Raw genomic sequence first — 14,841 nt, 5'->3', positions numbered from 1 at the left:
TCTGTGACGCAGACCATAATGACAACTAGTTTTTCTTCTTAACATTGACGCAAATGTATACAAAAAAAGCACAAAATAAAAAACGTAAATGGGTTTGAAATAGCACGTTCTGTCCTCAGATCCTCCTGGTGAACTTCCACTTCCGACCTTTGACCCTACCAGCCTATTGTCTGACCTGCAGGGCTGAGCAGAGCAGAATTGAATGCAGGACAAACCCCCCTGTCTGCCCGGTTATGATGAGCTCATCCTCACACCGCTCTGTCTCGGCTCATTCCCCTTTACATTCCCTGCCTGACTCTCTTTAAAAGACACACACACACGTGTGAGGGCACACACACACACACACACACACACACACACACACACACACACACACACACACACACACACACACACACACACACACACACACACACACACACACACACACACACACACACGCCAAGACTTCTTCTGTGCCTGTGTAATTCAAGAGCCACATGAATGTCCTCAAGTCCCAGCTAACTGTCAGGGAGGGCATGAGACAGTGTAAGAAAATGAAAGAGCGAGAGTAGGTTGAAAAGACAGAGAGACAGAGAGGGAGAGAGAGAGAGAGCAAAAGACTCACTAGCTGTTGCACACAGAGAAAGAGAGCTTTGTGAGGTAACCGTGACAACCACTCAGCTTGACGCAAGGCAAAAAAGAAAAATACGAGGGTAGAGCTTCAAACGTCTCAGAAAAAGTTTGGCACCGCCGGCAGTGCGTCGCTCCTCTGACTAACGGGGCTGTATGCACAGTTACACAATTCATTATTCTACTGCCGCCACAGCAACACTCACTCAGTCCACCCCAATCACACCCCCTTCATCGGCCTGGGAGACCACAGGGAAATCCCAAAACAACGTAACACGCTATTAAACAACAGTTAAACATCTCGGCCAGAGGCCCCTGAGAAACCCAGCTGCAATATGGAGTTTACTTGTCTTCTGCAGTTTTAATGTTTGCCTTAATTTTCCCCCTCTTTCTCTTTTGTCTGACGATCTGCCAATTGCATCAACCGGCCCTAAAGCATTGGATGGCTTGGGTGCGCTTCAGGTGGTTCAGATGTTTGAGAGAGGTGTAAATAAAGTGCTGTGTTCAGGGGCGGTTGGTGGAAGAGAATAGGTGTGCGTCACAACACTTAGAGGGCCGTAATCGGCATAAGATCCTCGTTCCCAGGCAGATGTAATGCTGCGTTACTAAATGGTGAGGAGCTGGAATCACTTCATGATTATCGCGCTTTATTTCGCGGAGTTTATGGCTCCCAGAATGGGCCGTGGTCGCTACGAAGTGGAGGGAAGATGAGATCGTAATACTGAGACAACACAACACGCTCCTGCTGTATCAGACTCAGCATTCTGTATATATGTCGTACTTACAAGAGTCCTCTCAAACACTGAGTGTGAATGCTATGATTTATGGTGTGTTTTAGTATTCGCTGCGAACCGACTCGGACCTCGGATGTGACGTCACCCCCACACTTTAAGCGTTTTATTATGTTTCGCTCGGTCGTTGGAGAAAAACATGGACGCCACCCGGAAAGCTGTTGTCGCGGTAGCATTGGCGTACCAGGCGCTCCAAAATAGGTAGGCTATGGCCATAGGCAGAGATAGGGACGCAGTAAGGTATTGCAGTAATACAAGTGATTGAAATTGCCATTTAAACCACCAAAGCGGTCCAAACACAATGAAAACAGTTCATACTTCAAGTCACACTGGGCGCAGCCATCTTGAAATCTGTCTCGGAATCCGGCCTCCTCTTAGTTCATCCAAACAAGCAAGTTCGCCGTCTGAGGAAAAGCATGTTCATGCGTGTCGCTAGGCAACGTCCTCGGACCTCCGAGACGGATGGATAATGAAACGCAACATTAGTTTCTGACGTCTTGAGGGTTTACCCGATTTCAGTTGCCTTATCTGAGAAAAATGGTTCCCATGGGTAAATATTCATATAACAACAAACCATATAATGATTCACCTTGTTATTTATAAGTCATCTTGTTTTAAGATCCTTGACTGGTGTTTATGGGAATAACTTCAGTGAGTGAGTGCTAGCGAACAGGAGCGATCAGATAGAAACACACACTAAACAGACAGTTGAACAAACCCTACCTGACCTGACCGGGCCACTGTTACTGCCAAGTAACAGTGGCCCGGTCAGATCAGGTAGGGTAACGGTTACCCTGCTTGACATTCCTTCACTAAACCGTTTCCTTTCGACTGGGTATCTTTAAGTAAGTGCAAAGTGGGTCCACCATAATAACGTGTGGTTAGCATGTAGTCGCAGTTTTAAAGCATGTGTATGGGTTGTGAAAAGAGAAAGCCTGTGGTTTCCTCGAGGGTAGCTCTGTGATTGGGCTGCTGCTGTGTGCTTAATAACAATGAGAACAGTCTACTTGTGTCCCCTGGGCGCTGCTGCTCACACACCCACTTACTGTGGCATGCAACCGTCCCTGTGATCTGTCCTGCCGCACGCACGCACGCACGCACACACGCACGCACACACTCCCATATACACGCACACAGAAACGCCAACGCACACACACACACACACACAAAATCACACACACAATGAAATACACAGAAATGCACACATAACAAGACTCATACACAAACTCAATAAAGGACACAGAGGTGAAGCACATACATGCAGCCACCCACACAAAAAGCTGTCCACACTGTACTAGCAAACCAGACACACACACACACACACACACACACACACATACACACACACACACACACACACACACACATACACACACACACACACACAGAAAAAAGCACTTAGACGCGCCGTCTCTGTGTGCTGTTCCTGAGACAGTAGATAACAGGGCAGGAAGGACTTTTGTCACTGAAAGCCCTCAGGGCACTAGAGGTTAATGGGTACACAGCTTGATCCTCAGGTCTTTATAGGGGGGAACATAGAGGATACATGACACTGTTTACTGCTTAGCCCTTCAGCAGACACCATTATCCGAAGCGACAGTTCAAATACACCACAGTAAGAGCAGGGGTTGGGCATCTTGCTTGATGGATTGATGTAGAGGCTGCAGAAAAATGAAACCTGCAAACCGGGACACTACCATGCGCCCCTATCAGGAAAAGATCAGTTAAGATGTGCACAGGCAAGGGCGTAGGAACCGGGGGGGACGGAGGGGACGTGTCTCCTCCAATATCGGAGACAGGCGCATTTGTCTCACCTAAAAATTATACTGGATCTGTCAGGTTTCCGATATGTGTCCCCCCCAATGTTAAACTCATTCCTACGCCCCTGTGCACAGGGAAATAGTGTTAATCATTTTGCTTAATAAATGTTTATTGAGGGTTAGTAGTATTCCAAGGCAATATTGGAATCGTGTTTAGTTTGTGTGTGTGTATGTGTGTTTAACTGCTTAGGGAGGCTTGTGGCATACCGCCAGTGCAAGACCATGGGTGTTTTCATGTGTTTTTGTGACTTTGTAACACAACACTGACTGCACAAGAGCGTCATTTACTAACAAACCACAGAATAGGAGGGGGAAAGAGACACCCAAAGGCACAGTTTATGTCCAGGATTGTGTGTTGTCCTAAGGCAACGCCATGGTATGTACTAGTTTCAAGGCAGTGAGTTGACTAAAGGCTTCTGGAAGTGTGATGGATGATGTAGCTGGGGGGTTTGCCTGCTTTGCTTAAGGCTATGATAACGGAAGATTATGGGGCCCTTCTAAACTTAAACAAGTATGGCGTTAGTTTACTGCACACAACCTTAGCTCAAGCATGTGCTCTCAATCATCATAAAGGTCAGTTCCGTGCAGAACATTACTTAATTCCCTCAACAGATCAACACGTAGTGGGGCCGACCAAAGCAATCAATGCAAAGAAAAAGCTACATTTAAAGGAAAAACTTGTAATTTCGTAGAAAAAATAAATGAAAATGAAACAGGTAAATGGAGAGGTAAGGAACATGTGTAAAAGAGTCCCAATGTTGGAATTTTAAACTATCATCACAACGGAACAGATGTGTATACAATGCTAAAAAGAATCGTGTTCTAGAAGCTAACATCAGCTCCAGCCCATCTGAACTCTTACCCTGCAGGTTCTGGTCTCCGATGGTCCAGGGCTCGTCCGAGTCAAAGTGTGTGTCCCCCCCCATGCCGGGCCCGGGGAAGTAGGCGTGGGCCAGGAAGCCCCCCTCTCCGTCGAACGGCGAACTGTCGCCGTGGAAACCCGAGGCGAAAAAGATCATGATGTCGGGCTCCTTGCGACGGCCATATTTGATCTCCTGGTAGGAGATTTCGTCGAAGGTCAAGGGGGTCACCGTCTGCCACACCTTGAAGGCCCGGCGGATTGCCTCGTACGAGTTGTACTCTCCGATCTTAGGAGTGTAGTTCTGGATGCTGAGGGGGAACATGGTAACACCATCACAGGGAGGTCCTTATATGCCCTTTTGTAGTGCCACGTTATAAGCCATTTCATGGTTTGTCAATACATTTGACATATTTATTCCTTTAGGGTATCCTTAAGGGTCTCTTTTAGGGTGCAATTAAAACAGATATGCAAAATACAGGTAATGGTCATTAAGGAGCAGATAGGGGTGAGGTGTCTTTGGGGTATAGGTCATTAAGGAGCAGGTAGGGGTGAGGTGTCTTTGAGGTACAGGTCATTTAGGACCAGGTAGGGGTCACCCTACCATCACACTAATGCGTCCGTCGAACGGATGACCGAGGGCGTGTCTGATGAGGGGACTAGTATTTGTAACGCAGCCTGCAGCCAATCAAATCGCTTTCCACTAACAAAGCCGATGTGTGGATATAAATACAAAAGAACAGCTGACCTAAAAAAAATCCTATAAATCACGCATTTCTTTAAAATATAACAGACAGATTTTTCCTGCTTCTTCCTGCTTGTTATTGCAAAATGGATCCAGTAGTCACAAGGACTGCATTTGCATAACCGTGATCTGATTGGCCGACGGATCCGTCGCTGCCTGAAAAATGTAACATTTCTCAACTTTTTGCTGAAGGCAATGGAGCCGACAGAACGGACGGACCCACAATGAATTTCGAGAGCGCCCCATGCAAAGTCAATGAGATCCGTCGACGGACGCATGTAGTGTGAATGTAAGGTAAGGTGTCTTCGGGGTACAGATCATTTGAGCAGGTAGGGGTTAGGTGGCTTTGAGGTACAGGTCATCAAGGAGCAGATAGAGATATGGTGACATTGGGAGCGTAAAGGCAGGTTGGGAATCAAACCTGGAACCACTACACTATCCTGACCCTTTATTCACTTTCCGGGGTCGGCAAGAAGCATTTACCCGTCATATTTCTAGTTTCTGAGTCTTCTTTGAGATGAATCCAGTAAGAGCTCTTGGTTGAACTGGTGTTTTACCTGTATGTTAGGTGAGTCTTGCTCCATTTGTGTCCGGTGAGAGCGTAGCGTTTGCGTCGCACGTTGGTTTTTATCTGCCCTCCGAACTTGTCAGGAACTCCGCAGCGAGGTCGCTTCATGGCTCTGGATGAGGAGAGATCAACTTTATTTATGCAATGCTTGTCATGCAAAACTGCAATACAGAATGCAATACAGCATTTCATGAACAAGAACGAAAATGAGGTTAAAGAGTGTGTGTGTGTGTGTGTGTGTGTGTGTGTGTGTGTGTGTGTGTGTGTGTGTGTGTGTGTGTGTGTGTGTGTGTGTGTGTGTGTGTGCAGTGAGTTGGAGACCCAAAACAATCCATCACCAAAACAAAACATCACTTTCAAACAAAAAGCTGCATTCTAATGGGACATAATCCTGTGAATTTCACTAGTAATTCTCCTCAGTTCATGCTGTTAATAGTTATTAATTTAGCAGAGACTTTTATCCAAAGTGACAGACAATAAATGAATGGAATTACAGGTTTTAAGGAGCAAGTAATGGTTAAGACATCTCACTCTAGTGGCGCGTTTCCACTAAGCGGTGCGGTACTGTTAGATGTGGTTAGGTACGATTAGGTGCGTTGCGGTTAGCGTTTCCACCACCAAAAGTGGGCGGGGGGCGGACTTAGCCGCGATTAGCCGTACCTATCTCTCAGTACTTCTCTGTTGGGGTATAAAATGGTCTTAAAGGGTCCCAACGAGTTCGAGCTAAACACACCGTTGATTGGTCGACAGAATCTACATTTCCGTGCGACAGGGGGATAATAACAAACAAACAGAGTACCTGCAAGTTATTTCAGGACAACGGCGGAAGCTTCGTTTATTAGGTCCAGGTCCAAGTTTGCCGTCCTTCTTGGACGTCCTACATTGTTGCTCTTTGTTTAATGTGTTGCGTTCTTCTTTTTCATTGGATTTATTAGCTTGCTACACTGTGTCGGGTTGCTATAAGGTAACAAGGCTTACCTAGCTGCCGTGTCTATCGCCATCCGGCTTAAGCCCCGCCCTACCATCAGGGTACTGTGGACGGTTGAAACGTGAGCCGTAACTGAGCCGCACCTAACCGCACCTAACTGTATTACACCTACCACACCTAATCGTACTGGACCTAACCGCACCCCTCGGTGTAAACGTGCCATAGGATACCTACGGGTTAGGCTGCGGAGTTGGGCGGTGGCACCCAGGACATTTCAGCTGGGAACACATTATTCTAAACTATATTATCCTGCATAAAAAGGAGAAGACATGAGCTTTATGAAGTGGTCGTAGCACAGGGATCTACCGGAGCGTCTGCTGGTCCATCTGTCCAGTGACCTCCAGGCTGTAGAATCTCTGCATGTCCCCGATGGCTCCAGTCAGGATCTGGGCAGAGCGCATGGTGGACATCTGCCTGTTTGCCTGGGGCAAGTAGCCGTACATCCTGAGCCATGACTGGAGACACACAGGAACAACAAAGGCTTAATGACGCACATTACGGACTTAATGTATGTACCAACGACACGTTCCTCCCAGGTTTGGGAAGTTGAAGCCATGTTACAGTTTCAGAAGGGGAAAATCCTGCTTTGAGGGTTCAGGTTCTAGGTCCTCTGTAGCTCGATTGTTATTAGCATTGCGCTATCAATGCCAGCGATAGGCACCCGCTGGGGACCACCCATACTAAGAAAAGGTAGGGATTTATGATAACATTTTGTCACTAGCACAAACCACAATACTTATAAGTGATTGCCTTTAGGTTAGGCAGATGAGTTTAACTAACAATTCAGAAAAATGGACTTTCTGAATCTTTTCTTAAAATAGTTGAAATGTATTAATGTCTTGAAACAAAGAATGACCACATGGCTGCGGATTTCCTGTTCTCTAACAGAAGGAACACAGGAGCAGGAAGCAGCGCTGCTGATGGTGGGTGATGGACAGATATCTTTATGAATCTGCTTAATGACATTACTTAAGATCGAGTTTGGCTGAATCATTTCGGCTCAATGGATACTGGCGACCATGACAATGCAATTTTGGGATTTTGACGACCATGCTATAGTTTGATATATAAATGAAACAATACCCAAACTAAATGTACATACAAACTTTTTCATAAGTAAATACAACACAAACTCTAGGTATAGACCAATGAGCCTGAAACAATTTCACAATCAGTAAATGTCCATTCATTTAAAAACCGAAACACTTGCCGTCATTGGAATACGCTCTAGCAATCAGTAAATGTCCATTCATTTAAAAACCGAAACTCTAGCAATCATTGTCGGTGTGTTCCAAAAGGCACATTTTATAGGCATGAGTAACAGGTAACGCTGGTTAATAGTTAGTCTCCAATTCTGATCCACAAGAAGGGGGTGAGATTGTTCTTTCTCTCTGTGTTTGTTGCGGCATTAAGCTAGAGGGCCTTTTGAAACCCAATGGCCCGGATACACCTCTGCATTGTAGATAGGGAACCTTCAAAGAATAAGACAAGCACTCACCCATGGGCACACGCAGAAAAACACATACAGACCACCTCCTTGATCGCTATCTGATGATATAGTGTAGTGATGTCTGAGTGTCATGTCTCAGGCGTCGGTGTAGGGGTTAGGGGTGTTGCTCGTGTTAGTGTCAAGGCCCGGCTATACATATAAAAAATGACATTGCTGCGACCGAACCCCTGCATTGGGTTTCGAATCCCGAGTGTGTGATGGCTGCTTAGCCCCTCCGAAGCACCACAGCCTAATATTGGTCAGAAATACCACATGAATGGTCTTGTCTTGTCTCACCGCGACTTTTGTCAGCACAAAAACAGCCCAAATTTTTGATACAAGTTCCACAGCCAATTGGAATGCGCAAATGTAGTTTTTGATGGAGGGATACTATTGTTAGTTTAAGGGGGCACACAAAAAGGGTAGGGATAACATTAGGGACATTGTTAGCGTGATAAAATTAAACTAAAGGATAGGGATAACGTTAGGGACAGCATTAGTGTTGGGAATCGTAGAAAAGGGTAGGGATAGCATTAGGGACAGTGTTAGTGTTGGGGATCGTAGAAAAGGATAGGGATAGCATTAGGGACAGAGTAAGGGATCGTATAAAAGGGTATTGATACCATTTGGCAGTGTTAGCGTTAAGGATCATACTAAAGGGTAGGGATAGCATTAGGGAAAGTGTTAGTGTTACAGATCGTATAAAAGGATAAGGATAGCATTAGGGGCAGTGTTAGTGTTAGGGATATTACAAAAGGTTAGGGATAGCATTAGAGACAGTGTTAGGGATCATATAAAATGGTAGGGACAGGCAAAGTGTAGAAGAACAGTTGGTGTAAATGATATGGGACAGTTTGTGGCCAATAAGAACGTATTCATGGTGTATCACTTTGAGGATCAGAGAAGCCACCATATGGTGTGTATTTGCGCGCGTGTGTGTGTGTGTGTGTGTGTGTGTGTGTGTGTGTGTGTGTGTGTGTGTGTGGCAATGAAGTGGACTTGAAGAAGCAAATTTGTTATATGATCCAATCCCAAATGAGAGCCGGTCGGCTCGACACCTGTTGTTGGGAAACTAAATCTCGCAAATGTACACACAAATGCACAAACACACACACACCCGCACTCACATAAAGCCCACACACATGAACACACACACAAACATACACACCTCACACACACAGTTTGAACTACAAAATACATTACATACATTGACACACCATATAGTGGCTTGGGAAATAGTTTATCGTGTGTGTGTGTGTGTGTGTGTGTGTGTGTGTGTACGTGGTAGGATACATGTGTTTCCTCCACACCACAACACTGCTGATAGGGTTCAATGTTTACTCTTCCACTCCCGGCCTGAAACATGTTCATAGCAAACCACAGGTGTGGCTCTCTCACTCTCACCCACACAAACACTCACAACTCATCACTGAGTATTTTGTTTTCTGATCAGCATTTGAAATAATGTTACAAGTGTAAAAAGAAGTCACATGGAAGTACTTATTTTTCGTCATATCCAGTAATGGAGGAACTCACAGTTTTTCATATTATTTCTCAATCCTGTTCACTTATGGCAGCATGGAAGCAGGATACATAATCACATTTGATATGACCTGTTCAGAATGGCACTGATGAGGACTGGTGCTGGAAATATCGTTGTCATGTAAGACATGTGTAAGACATGATGTAGTATATCAGAAAGGCTCTTAGTACACGCACTGTGGATTCTGGCCCTTCTGTGTGTGTGTGTGTGTGTGTGTGTGTGTGTGTGTGTGTGTGTGTGTGTGTGTGTGTGTGTGTGTGTGTGTGTGTGTGTGTGTGTGTGTGTGTGTGTGTGTGTGTGTGTGTGTGTAGGAAATAGTACAAGGGACTCTGAACTGGACTTGACCCGGACCCACCTCTGCATTTAGATAAAGTGCCTTTACAAACACACACACACACACACACACACACACACACACACACACACACACACACACACACACACACACACACTCATTGTTACGCATGTCGTGCTGTGCAATCTGTAGGTTCTTTATCATGTGTATATAAAATATCAGTCTCTCTCACACACACACACACACACACACACAAATCAACCACACAACCTACCAATACTAACCGACACCAGAACAACACACAGGTGGAACACACCCAACAGCTGTGTCAATTCCCAGGAAAACTGAAAACACATGTGACTACCAATAACATTTAGGTGTGTCATTTTGTCTGGTGAATTTTCTCACCGTGATTGGTAATCCTCATAGACACGGAGATGTCACATATCCACACAGAGATAGTAATGGAGGGGGGGAGGAGAGGTGAGTGGAATGGACACAAGGGAGATCATCTCCCCCTTTCATGTGTGTGTGTGTGTGTCTGTGTACGTGTGCGTGTGTGTGTGATTGTGTGTTTTGTGTCTGTGTGTGTTTCTTCAGATGTGCAATAAGCCTCATCTATTAAATAAGTTTCTCAAGGACTCCTTCAGCCTACCTGCCAGTGCCAGGGCTCGACAGTATAAAAGGAGTTGTAAAACTTGCCAGGAGTGTGATTGTGTGTGTGTGTGTGTGTGTGTGTGTGTGTGTGTGTGTGTGTGTGTGTGTGTGTGTGTGTGTGTGTGTGTGTGTGTGTGTGTGTGGTGTGTTTGTGTCCACCACAATGTCAGCCAAGATACTAACAAATGCAGATAGCTTTTATTCCCAGACTTGGCCTGCATCCACCATACAACTCTCCAGGTCTGACCGCCACAGACTTAAAAAATTGGTGGAGAGAGGATGGAATATAAAGAGAGAAGGAAAGAGAGATACAGCGAGAGAGAGAGAGAGAGAGAGAGAGAGAGAGAGAGAGAGAGAGAGAGAGAGAGAGAGAGAGAGAGCTACAGAGGAATGACAAAATAAACAAATTTGGAGGGCTTGATTTGAACATAAATTGTAATTGAGATTTTGCATCAACACAATCACCTGAGGTACATTTATTTCAGCTTGAAGACAAGGGCAAAGTTATGCACAAATACACAAACACAAAAGGTACAAACACACACTGCATGGTATTTCCTTTATATGCATATAAAATCTCACCGCTATGGCCAATTGACCCGTGTGCCCAAGGCAACAGCGAATCACAGAGGAGCAGACAGCTGGTGGAATGTATGTTAAACTTTGCTGACAGAAAGTCTGACTGACTGACAGAAAGAAAAAGAGAGTGAGAGACAGTAAGAGTTTGAGAGAGAGAGCGAGAGCGAGAGCGAGACACACACACACAGACAGAGAAAGAGACAGAGGGAGAGAAATAGAGTAAGAATGGTATATTGGGCAAACAAATACAGAAGTGATTCACTCAGGTGGTTGTTATCTCCAGAAAGAAGAGACTAGGAGCCCCTTCCCAGCCCCAACAAACTTTATCTCTCTCCCACCACTCTCTTTCTCACTCTCTCTCCCACTCTCTGCAGACAGGAGGGCCTATTGTATCTCCTAAGATGCCTTGCAGTCCCTTAACCAGCATGCCGGTGAAGATGTGTGTGTGTGTGTGTGTGTGTGTGTGTGTGTGTGTGTGTGTGTGTGTGTGTGTGTGTGTGTGTGTGTGTGTGTTTCATTCTGAGAACAGCTGTTACATTCAGCAGTCACATGCTGCACAGCTGAATTCGATTGCCCATCTTCAACTTTCTCTCAAATTGTCTCTCGGTCTTCCTGTCTATCTTTCTGTCTACATCTCTATCCTCTGTTCTCTCTAGATTTAGCTCAATCTTCCACCTCATCCATCTACCTTCCTCTATGTCTATAGATGTCTCCCTATCTCTACATATCTTCATGTATCTGTCTATCTTCATGTATCTGCCTATCTCAATCTTCTACACTACGGGATATGATTCCTATTAATGTTTTTCTGACTGTGTGTTTGAATGGGTTTTGTGGGAAAAAACATTCAACATGGCAAATTATTTGAAGGTTGCTATGTTAGTTTGCAATTGCATCACAACTGTAGCTACTGTATTGCCAATGAAAGGGCACCCTGTTTAGACCGTGGGAACCCTTTTTGGTTTACCTATTACAAATATCCCTTTATCCCACCACAATAATTTAAACTGAAAACCTGTTTTTGTGTTTCTGTGTATCCTCCGATGTTTGGGCCTAAAATGTGACTAACATCATGAACATTTGTTTTCTCTGATGATGCCCGAATACATCATACTTTCTGCATCTGCATGTCGTACTGCGGCGGACTGAGACAGATGACAGATGATGATGTGGACTGAGATGGATATAGGCAAAGCTCTGGAGCCATTACCACCACCTCAAATGCCTTTAAGTCACAGCTCTCTCTCTCTTTCCCACATACCCCCACACACACACACACACACACACACACACAAGTCTACCCTGACCCCCACATACACAAACGACTACCCTGACCCACACACACATACACAAGCACACATTTAAAACGTGTCTCATAAACAGAAACGTGCTGTGTTACGGCCTTCCAGCCTGTTCTCCACGGTAAACTATGTGACTAACTATGACATATGTGCTAAACATCCCAGTGGGAGCCAGGGTTTTGATTAGCATCATGACTTGAATAGTGAAAAGGGTCAGCAGGACAAATCATAAAGGCTCTCTCTCTCTCTCTCTCTCTCTCTCTCTCTCTCTCTCTCTCTCTCTCTCTCTCTCTCTCTCTCTCTCTCTCTCTCTCTCTCTCTCTCTCTCTCTCTCTCTCTCTCTCTCTCTCTCTCTCTCTCTCTCTACGCAGTAAGTTCTCTTTCTCTCGTTCTCAGATTTAACCAGTAACTTTAAGTGATCTAATCACATATTTTCTGATTAAGATTAAAATAAAGCCAGTTGGACCTATAATTCTTTATGTACAGTCAGAGAATACGAAAAAAAGGTAGAAAAAGGCTCCTAAATTTTTCTTTTACATGGACTGCATGGTCCCGAGATCACGAGACCACAAGACACAAATCTCTGCATGGATTTTCATCAGCAGATTGATCCATCCTCATTCAGGGTTCTGATTTGAAGAGTGATTTCAGAATCAATAAATTCACTTTATATTGTGTGAGTGCAATGCAGGCTTTGGGCAATACATCTTACACTCAACAACTTGAAGAAGAAGTAAACAAAGGAATAGAAAATGTAATTCTCCCCAAGCACATAGACTGTGGGCTATGGTGTGGGAGAACTCATGTGGTCAACAGTCCCTTTCTGACTAAAGAAAAAGAAGACCAAGATGTTCCCAGTATATGCCGGTAAATAGATGAGGAGAGTCTGTGTTAATTTTCACAAGCTTGCACGTAAAACAAGAGTAGGCACTTGCTGTTTTTTTCTGCACCAGCAATATGGCTCACAGCGACTGAATCTGTGTATAAAGGTATCTTAACAACTGCTTTTATTACCAGTAGAACTCTCCTGACACCACACACACACACACACACTCACCCCCGACACACACAGACAAACCAACCGCACACAGACACACATGCATGCACTTACGCACACACACACACACACACAAACTCACCACTCACCCATTTTAACCCAAGCAAACACAAGCCCACCCCACACACAAACATACACATATAGATGCACACATACCTTAATACAGACTTTAACAGAGACCCAATATGTGCGCACACACATACACACACACAGCTATGTTAATGCTCATCAAGACGGGTTCAGACAAGATCTCCCCCCCCTGCATACACACACACACACACACACACACATAATGTCAGGCTTCGTTGATAATACAAGCTCCCCGCTAATGACCTGTGAGTGTCTGCCTTTATCTTTGTGTGTATATAAACACACATCTCTCACTCAGACAGACACACAGACACACGCAAACGCACACACACCAAAACACAGCTCAAAAATGGGCACAAGAGCCTCAGCTACATTGTTCATCTAATGTTCTCTTCAAACTAGGAGTGGAACTCCAAAAGCAGCCAGAAAAGTGTCCCAAGCATGTAATAAGTAAGTTTGAGTAAGGGCCTGACTACTCCCTTCAAATGGCACACCTACATCATGGAATCACAGACCTGGCGCAGAGTCAGATATAGATTGATTGATGCAATGTTTAATTTGTGGTAAATTGTTTTGGCATGTCGGCCTACATGATTGGCCCAGAGGGGATCGTGTGCCTGGGTTTGGAGGGAAACGATCCTGGAATAATTGATTGCACCTGTAACCTGTCCTTATATCATTAGCCAAAAATTATACTCTATTCCCTTTGTAATTATACATTATAGAATATATACAATTCTGACAAAAGCTTTGTTGTTTATTATCGTTTTACATATGTTATCGTCTAAAAATAAACTTTTTTTTTAACTGATTTAGTTACTGATTGGAGATATTTTTATCTCCGATGCAAATCCGGTGGTTAAGTTGATGGTTAATGGGGGCTTCAGTCATGGATGAGAGTGAAATCTGTAATTTGTTTTGCGGTTGGTTTACCTCTCCGTTAAACGCGCCGTCCTCTGCCTCGAGCGTCCCGAGCGCGCACAGCAACAGCAGCACGAGAGTCCGTCTCCGGAGCAACCACAGCCGGCTGTCCGACGAGGAGGAGCCCATTGTCCCGCAGCCGGACCGCGACTGACCAACCAACCAGCCGGTGATGGACGACCACCGGACAAAGTGAATGTCCCACCCTTGACTCCCTTGAATATCACACACTGTTTAAAGGCGTGCGCAATTGAAAAGCACGTGACGGACATGCACAGCTCCGCTCCAGTTTTTTAAGAAAAAAATGCACCCCTCAAAAAAAGGTTGTCAATCGCAGGAGCGTTGTTTCGCGTCAGGTCCAGAACAAGCTATCGCGGTGTTCTTGCGCTCGTGGAAAAAGTTGCAGAACATTACAGGGAGGTGAAAAAGTACAAAGTTTGCTGCAGCTGACAGAGCACATGAGTAGCGGCTGCTCGGCGTTTGGTTCCGCACCGCGCGCAGACGGCAACCGTGCTTCTTTCAAAAA

The 14,841-nt window shown here is 45.0% G+C and overlaps 1 protein-coding gene across 1 annotated transcript in view; it reads right to left on the bottom strand.

Moving 5' to 3' along the window:
• mmp15b (matrix metallopeptidase 15b) overlaps positions 1-14,444 on the bottom strand; it is a gene marked incomplete at both ends in the record, with an annotated part of 24,585 nt that extends 10,141 nt beyond the window's left edge. The window contains 4 exon segments of the mRNA XM_079737196.1: positions 4,086-4,393; positions 5,385-5,507; positions 6,690-6,838; positions 14,328-14,444. Of these exon segments, the coding sequence (XP_079593322.1) occupies positions 4,086-4,393; positions 5,385-5,507; positions 6,690-6,838; positions 14,328-14,444 (697 nt within the window).
• Positions 14,445-14,841: the final 397 nt, after the last annotated feature.

The sequence above is a fragment of the Pollachius pollachius genome, assembly GCF_949987615.1.
Source record: "Pollachius pollachius genome assembly, chromosome: 5".
Lineage (NCBI taxonomy): Eukaryota > Metazoa > Chordata > Actinopteri > Gadiformes > Gadidae > Pollachius > Pollachius pollachius.
This window is presented reverse-complemented; position numbering and strand designations above follow the sequence as displayed.